This window comes from Watersipora subatra, chromosome 1 (assembly GCF_963576615.1).
Source record: "Watersipora subatra chromosome 1, tzWatSuba1.1, whole genome shotgun sequence".
NCBI lineage: Eukaryota > Metazoa > Bryozoa > Gymnolaemata > Cheilostomatida > Watersiporidae > Watersipora > Watersipora subatra.
In genome coordinates, this window is record NC_088708.1 from 19,406,984 (window position 1) to 19,415,237 (window position 8,254).

The following is an 8,254-nucleotide window of genomic DNA, read 5'->3' on the forward strand; positions in this document are numbered from 1 at the left end:
TAGCTGGTTATTCCAGTTACGTGCACGTTGCAGGTAATTCTACCTATAGCCTATGCATAGGTGATATTAACCTATGTATAATACGAAATAGTTTGTGTCTCAATATCACTAGCATTGATCTATACTAATCAACAAAGCTTCTCATATTGCATGCATCTGGTTAAACCAAATATTCCATAAGTGGTTTGGGATTTTCCAAGTAATGTTACTCGGAAAGTCCAGAATAACAAAAATAAGTTAACTAAAAATTATAAGAATGCAAAAATAGTTACGGTAATTCTTATGCAACACACTTTGCACTTTGTTAACCATTTTTTAGAGATAAACAAAATATTTTGGTAATGCCGATATCTGATGTACTTTTTTATTTACGAAAGATGGAAATATATTTGCCAGACAGATTTTCACTGTCAATAGAAATATTGATTGAGCATTATTGGAAATAATACATCGATACAATAATACATTGGTTTTCCTAGCATAGGCTTTTAACTTGATAAAATAATGTTTTTTTAAATTTCTGATTGAACGTTGAGAAACCAAACGTTGATTTTTAATGTTTAAATTTCAAAGAATTATCCAAACAATACATAGTTATTTGCACTTGCTAAACTTTACTGTTCTGTAATTTAACACATAGTTAACAATTGTGAGCGACTCGGTTGAAAACGTCACACACGTTATTTTCGACATTCACAGTTTTTTAATACTTATGATCTATCACTCTGATCCCTCAGAGTAGTAGATTGAAGTTACTTTTGAGAATATTATTTTTGTAGGAAAAAACTCTTCAAGTTTTAGTTATCATTGAATGTCCTTTTAATCAAAGTTGGATATCATCAAGTCTACAAATAAAAGTGTTTTTTAGAATATAGGCTATACTTAGTTAGCTGAGTAATCTAGTCTATATTAGAGGATTATACAGATAGTTATCGGAGACATCGCTGCTATGAAATTTTTCTAACAATTCATCACTATTTTTTACCTTCTATGAATAATTAGTTTGTTGCTGGTATATTAGTTTAATAGGAGTAATGAGCATGTGAAGGAAAAGGTATAACTAGGAAACGGCAAGAGATTCAATAAGTTCACCTCATGATTCACAACTTCAGGAGCTTCCATATCAAGGATTAATAACAGCGAGTAGATAACGGCATATACATTCTCAGGCGTATTCTGATACTCTAGTTTTTTAGAGGTTGCACCTGTTTATATGGTGTTCATTTAACGATCTACTATTATGCTATCTTTCTAATATTATCCTATTATTGATTATTCCAATATTATTAACAAACTACTAATATTATTAATAATATTGGATAATATATTATAATATTTTAACTTAAAATTATAATACATGTATATGTAAATTAACAATATTGTTTCACTAATATTATTAATATATTCCATACATTTAAGATGTTATTATAATTTAACCGTTTTTTTCATTTATATTTTTTGGCATGTCTGTAAAACATTCTTGTTGAATGTAGCTAAACTTACCAACACAATACAAAAATATTTTAATGCAGCGTTTTCTTATTTGTTAGAGTATATCGGTGAAGGGTGTTCAAATGATTGTAAAGTTGTTCTTACACTCGTTTGAACAATGCTTATTCGAACAAGTGTAAAAGCACACTTCAGACGTGATCTCTCTGTATCTATCAAAACAGTCAAGCAATTGTTTAAAGCCGTGATAGGAGTCGTCTTTCTCCATTTGTGTATGAACACCCACGCATTTCACTTTACAGATAGGATTTGATGAGTTCGCCGATCAGTTCTTCAAGCTGAATGTCGACGGAGATATCTTGCTGTCTCTTACACGAGAGCAGCTAAAGGATGATGTCGGCATCATGAATGGTATCGCTAGGCAACGGTTTTGGCGGAGGTTGACTGAGCTGAAACTTCATACTGACTATGCTTCTTGCGACACGAGCAAGTTATGCAGTTGGCTTGTCAAAGTCGACCCACAGTTGTTACAGTATGCTTATAGAATGCTGTCTGCGGGCGTTACAATAGACACCCTTCCCTATCTCACTGAGGATCATCTCAAACATGACTGCAACATACATAACGGGATTCACAGGCTAAGGCTGTTGCAGGCTGCTGAAGGTTTGTACTCTTCACTTTTTATATATGGTTACCGCCAGTATTTGATGGTTGACGAATACATTCTTTTAAAAATATTTGGTTATCATAAAGTTTACAGAAACTAATAAATGAGTGCGGCATGTAAAGAGCTCTGTCTTTAGAATTGCTGTGAATGATACGAGCAATGTATTCTCATCATATGTTCCTAAGTTAAGTAAAATTTGGAGTTGACTCCTGCTAACCTATATATAAAGAAAAACTCTGATTTTATTCTGATTTGTTCTAACTTCAGGACATATTGATCTTCAGCATCCATTTGCTAGAAGCTTAGATGCCGCTGTCGACACAAACACAGTTAATAACGGCCTTGATGTATTCATCAGTTACAGACGTTCAACAGGTTCACAGCTCGCCAGGTGAGTGCGGCGTAAAGAAGATAAGTCTCAACCAGCTGAGTACGCCGTTTAGTAGAGCGAAAAACTGACTTTGCGCAGTGCTATTTCTCATAGAGGAGATAACTCTCCTTGTCTAATAGAAGACACAGATTATTTGAGTCTAATGACAAGCAAATAAAACTCTCAGTTGGCTAAGCGTTATATTTACTGTAGTTTTGCATAAAATTCTTAGCTACGAGTGCTATCATTAGAAGAGCAGACAACTACCAGTTAGCTAAGTTACTATGAAAGAGTAAATATTTCTAACCCGATATGGCCGTAGTCATGCATGTATATTAATAATTTTTATAAAGATGTGCACATTAAAATGGTTTAGTATGTGACAAGCTGGTAGCTGGGTACCTGGGTGATGAGTCTGTAGAAGTAGCTTCAGAGAGATTTTTGATTTGATATTTATTGATATTTTTTCTTTCAACACTATTTCACTGGCCGATGTCAACAAAATCAAATCAGGCCCGGTGAAAAGATTTGTAAGACGTGCATGCAATATAAACCATATCTGCATCATGTCATTAACTACTGTACACTTCCTGTAAAATGTACACTACTTTTAGTTCACATTAATTTTTGTTAGTCTGCTGAAAGTTCATCTGCAACTGAGAGGTTTCACAGTCTTTCTCGACATTGAAAAGTTAGCAGCGGGCAGGTTTGATGACAGGCTACTTACAAGTGTAAAGCAAGCAAAACACTTCATTCTAGTGCTGACGAGGGGCGCTCTAGAAAGGTGCATGAATGATGAGCTCAACAAAGACTGGGTGCATCGGGTAAGTTTAAAAAAAGTGTAAAAGCAAACAAGCCTGTAGACATTTATTTTATTTATAAATTTTATAAGCACTCATCAGAAAGCCTGTCACAGTCTATTTTTTTAATGTTTCTGCGGTTGACCTCAGAAATACAAAATAGTACAAGGTTGCTTTCGGAGATGTCATGTATCTGTCTGGTGTTTCGGTTTTAATTGCATGCTTTTCAAAGCCGTAGCAAAAATATGTTAGTTAAATGCTTATGAGATAAGAGTTCAGTGTATGCTACATTTTTGCACCTCATCCTTTATTCAATTGAGTAATTAAAAAAGCATGTAGAGGACAACTTCAAACTTATAGATTCTTGTAGACTTAAATGAATGCTTATTGTACACCTCATTAAGCGATAGCTATTCTTCAGTGTTTTATCATACATACCTCACTAGGGTGTACGTATGGAATCTAAAGGCACTCTTGCTTGGAGTTGTTGGTAGCTGCCAAAACAAGCTTTCCCCATAAATGGTGTGCCCTTGTTCATGCGTAGTTCGCTCCCCCTGTGCACATAGTATTAGTTTGTACTGGAGTATAGTACCAGTGAGCTGGCCGGCGGATGCACCTTCCAAATCGGAGAGTTGTGCTCCCCAGACCACGCATACCGATCATGTTTCATATCTCTCACATGTAGGACTGGGCTTGTTATGAAAAGGTAGCTGAATGTTCATCATACGTTGACCTGCCTCTAGGTGTCATGCGCTATAGTGTCATGTGCTGTATATCCCGTGACCCGCAGCTATTGTATTGTCACCAGTCACCTTTGTCACTATTTTCTGCTCCACACTCTGCTTGTATTTGTGTCACTTTTACAAGATTCATGTTTAGTGGTAGTCAATGAAATTTCCTACATTGCAGTTCCGAATTTCATAGACATGTGTGTCAGTGATAGCAACATAGATGGCAGTGGCAGCAGCATATGGGTTGATAACAAAAGCCCATAATATGCTACCGCCACATTATAAGCATATGCTACAGCCATATGCTAGCAACAATAGGTTGTTATCAGAAATATATGGGTCAATAACAGCGACATAACTTACAATTTATAGTATTATCAACACATTTTTTGAGGACAGCAACATATGAGAAAATCATCGGATAAATAATGGGTCAATGGTAGTAACCTATGGGTCATGGTAGTAACATATTGGTCAATGGCAGTAACATATGGGTCAATAGTAGTAGCATATGGGTCAATGATAGTAACATATGAGTCAAGAGTATTAACATATGGGTCAATGGTATTAACGTGAGGATTAATAACAAAAATATATGAGTCAATGACAGCAACATAACTTGCAAATTATAGCTTCACGATTTTGTTAATTGTTAACAGCAATATATAGATTGATAACAAAAGCATATGGATCAATAATAACAGCATATAGATCGATAACAACAGCATATAGATCGATAACAACAGCATATAGATCAATAACAACAGCATATAGATCAAAAACAACAGCATATAGATCAATAACAACAGCATATGCATATAGATCAATAACAAAAGCATATGGGTCAATGATAGTGATGTAATATATTCACTAAAGACAACAACATGCTGGTCAATGAACGCACAGTAATAGTTGATGTTAGTAACATGTAGGTTGAAAACTGCAACATATGAGCAACATATGAGCTGATGAGAGCAACATGTGGCTTAATGACTTTCTGTTACATATTTTACAAAAATTCTTTACAACTATAAAAGTCAGAGTTGCATGCAGCCACAATCATCTGTTAAAATATGCAGCTTATAGCTTCCTATCTGTATCTAGCACTAGCGCAGTTCACTGTTTACCTCGCTAAGCCTTCCTCAATGTTTCACTCTAAAAAGAAGACTTTTATACTGTCATCACTGAATGCTGACGGCAATTATACAACAAAACTCATCCCAATATTGTTTTATTAGGCAGAGTCTTTTAATTATGAACAATATTTAAATTTATTAATGTAATTGATTAAAATGATTAATATATTCTTATAAAAATTGCATTTAATGATAATGAATTAACTATAATTAAGATATAAAATGTATATTGAAATAGAAGTCTAACACCTTGTTGTGAACAGTTGATACTTGTAGAAAGATAATAACATTACATTTAAATAAATTATTTTTTAAATGCTTTTATGCCAGCTATTTATTCTATTAAGCGAACATGTTAGATTTACATTGTTAATTGTGCTATTAGAATAGTAAGACCACAGTTGTTAAATACTTGGATTAATTGTGCTATTAGAATAGTAAGACCACAGTTGTTAAATACTTGGACTGTGCTATTAGAATAGTAAGACCACAGTTGTTAAATACTTGGACTGTGATATTTTACTTTAATTGGAGGGATCCTAGCCTTGATAGAAATCATATAACTGCTCTATGTTTAACCATAAAGTATAATAATTCTGCTTTTTATTGATCAATTTTGTATAAACCAATGGAAAACGTTGCTCAATATTAGTTGCTACATTGCTAGCATTCAAGAGTAGGATACTAGACAGTGTATGTATACAACTGGTCTTCAATTTGATAGCTTATCTTCTTACAGGAAATAGTTGCCGCCCTAAATAGCAAGTGCAACATTGTCCCTGTCATGGATGAGTTTGATTGGCCGGTGCCTGACTCACTTCCTGATGACATGAAGTCTATTACGAGATTCAATGGGATCAGGTAAGAAGTACGGAGCTAGCAGCTTGTTAAATGATTCTGCGTGTCCCATTTCTCATACCAAATCATTACAACCAACTTGATACATCTGAAAATGTTGTGCAGCAAATAAAGTGTAGGAATGGTGTGGTAATTTTATTTGTTTATTTAATTTTATTACTTTATTAAGATTCATTTAATTGCAAAAGTTAAAAAAATTCTATGAATATGATATTCTATGATATCATTAATTATATATATTTAGATGGATTCATGACTACCAAGAGGCATGCGTAGACAAGTTGGAGCATTTTCTCAAAAGTCATGGCCTTCAACAACCCTCACCAACTGAGTTCATCCCTACCGCTACCTCTTCAGATCCTAAGGCTACAATGCCATTGACTAGCGACTAACACATGTTTACCCAGCCACATAAATCAGTGCTAAAACTAGCAGCTATAGTCTTGTAATATTTCATACAGATATTTATTCTTATTTATGCTTCATCCACATCATGGTAAACTTGGTAGAAGATCAGTAACTTAATTATCGTCAGTCAAAAAGCACTAAAAAAGACATCGAGTTATTTTGACTGCCTGATCTGAGTGATACCACGAGCGTATCAGTATCATAGTTAATTTTTATATACCTAAATATCATTAGATCAGATGCTTCGAAACAAAAAGTTATCGTTTGTCAAAAGTTTGAGTTTGAAGTGTTATGCTGCAATGAAAGATGGACAATGAAGATTTTACTAACGTAGAACCAATGTTGGTAATGGATTCTCTAGTCTGGAAAATAGCATCGGTAAGGCGGCATAACGTTTTATTACCACCAGGATTTTCATAACTTGTGTATTGTTTACGTTTACACGTATGTAAAGGATGTTTATGAGTTAATTACTATTTATAAAATAAAAATACATGCATTTTATTTAGATTAACTCTGTGTAGCATTAGAAGTAACTGTTTGGAATGGTACATTATTATGAAAGCAACAGAAATATACTTTTAAATTATTTTGCAAATAGATTATGTATTTATTTATTATCTAATAAAATATAACAACTGAAAGATACTTCACTTGTTTCAACATTTATCTTGTGGTGAAGCTTAAATGATTTTTATTTGCAACCGGAAGGTTGAGACAGGTGGATGCAGTGTCTTGTTGAGCTAGCACAAGAGTCAATATAATACAGTACTTAACATATATTATTACCCCACTACTTGATGCCATACGATGCCTGATTGATTGGGACAGGCGAATATAGTGTCTTGTTGAGCCAGCGTAAGAGTCTGTTGAGCCAGCATAAGTCTGTTGAACCGGCGTAAAAGTCTATACGACACTTAACATAACTTGTTAACCGGCTACTTGATGCCATAGAATGCCTGAACATATCTTGTTGACCCACAGCAACATTTAGTTGGATACATGGGTGTCTCAGTGATCCAGCACTAGATTCATTAGAATGCACGAATGTGATGTGTTGAGCTTCTGTGATAATTAATAAGGTATCTGAGCTTGTCTTGTTGACCAATTATAAGACATAACAGGATATCGTTATATGGCTTGTTAATCGGCTATTATATTATATCCAAAATGATACCCAAATATGTCTTGTTGACCCACTATGAGATTATAGAAGATAACTGAACATGACTTGTTGATCTATGAGATGCAGCAGACATCCAACAAACTACTTGAGATGAATTGTCTAAATACATATTCTTGACAATTTAGATTGTGTAGAATGAAGGGGATAGATAGACAGGATGATCACACTCAGGAAAGTAAAAGAATAAAAACTTTTCAAGATAGACGCTTGTTAGCTAGAATAAATGTAGTCAACATGCATAGAAAGATGAGGTATTTGGCATAAATGAACATTAAAAAGACAGGGTTAAACATGGCAGCAGGAAGAACGGTTGAGCTTCAAATGTTCTAAGTCGTTCATTGATAGGTAAAAAGATAAAAATGTTGGTTGAACTATAAACGACAGACTACAAAAATTTGGATCTGTAATAAAGAAATATCGTAGAACCTCTATTCTAACACCACCTCTATTTGAACGTCACCTCTATTTAAAAGGCACTTCCAATTGACCGTAACTATAGATGAAAGGTTGAAAAATATAGCACCATGACGTTCAATTAGAGGCTTTACGGTAGTTGGTACAAATCGGGCTGCATTAAGAAGAGCTTCAGATTACACACTGTTCTTTTAACTGCCTTAGAAAAAACAGTTAAAAAACTAACAGTTCTCAG

The 8,254-nt window shown here is 34.2% G+C and overlaps 1 protein-coding gene across 1 annotated transcript in view; it reads left to right on the top strand.

Annotated features, from left to right (window-relative positions):
- Window positions 1-7,044, top strand: part of LOC137395283 (NAD(+) hydrolase SARM1-like) — a 56,852-nt gene extending 49,808 nt beyond the window's left edge. The window contains exons 9-13 of the mRNA XM_068082164.1: window positions 1,752-2,112; window positions 2,384-2,507; window positions 3,121-3,310; window positions 5,893-6,014; window positions 6,256-7,044. Of these exons, the coding sequence (XP_067938265.1) occupies window positions 1,752-2,112; window positions 2,384-2,507; window positions 3,121-3,310; window positions 5,893-6,014; window positions 6,256-6,403 (945 nt within the window). The 3' untranslated portion in view covers window positions 6,404-7,044. The remainder of the gene's footprint in view (window positions 1-1,751; window positions 2,113-2,383; window positions 2,508-3,120; window positions 3,311-5,892; window positions 6,015-6,255) is intronic.
- The last annotated feature ends 1,210 nt before the right edge of the window (window positions 7,045-8,254 follow it).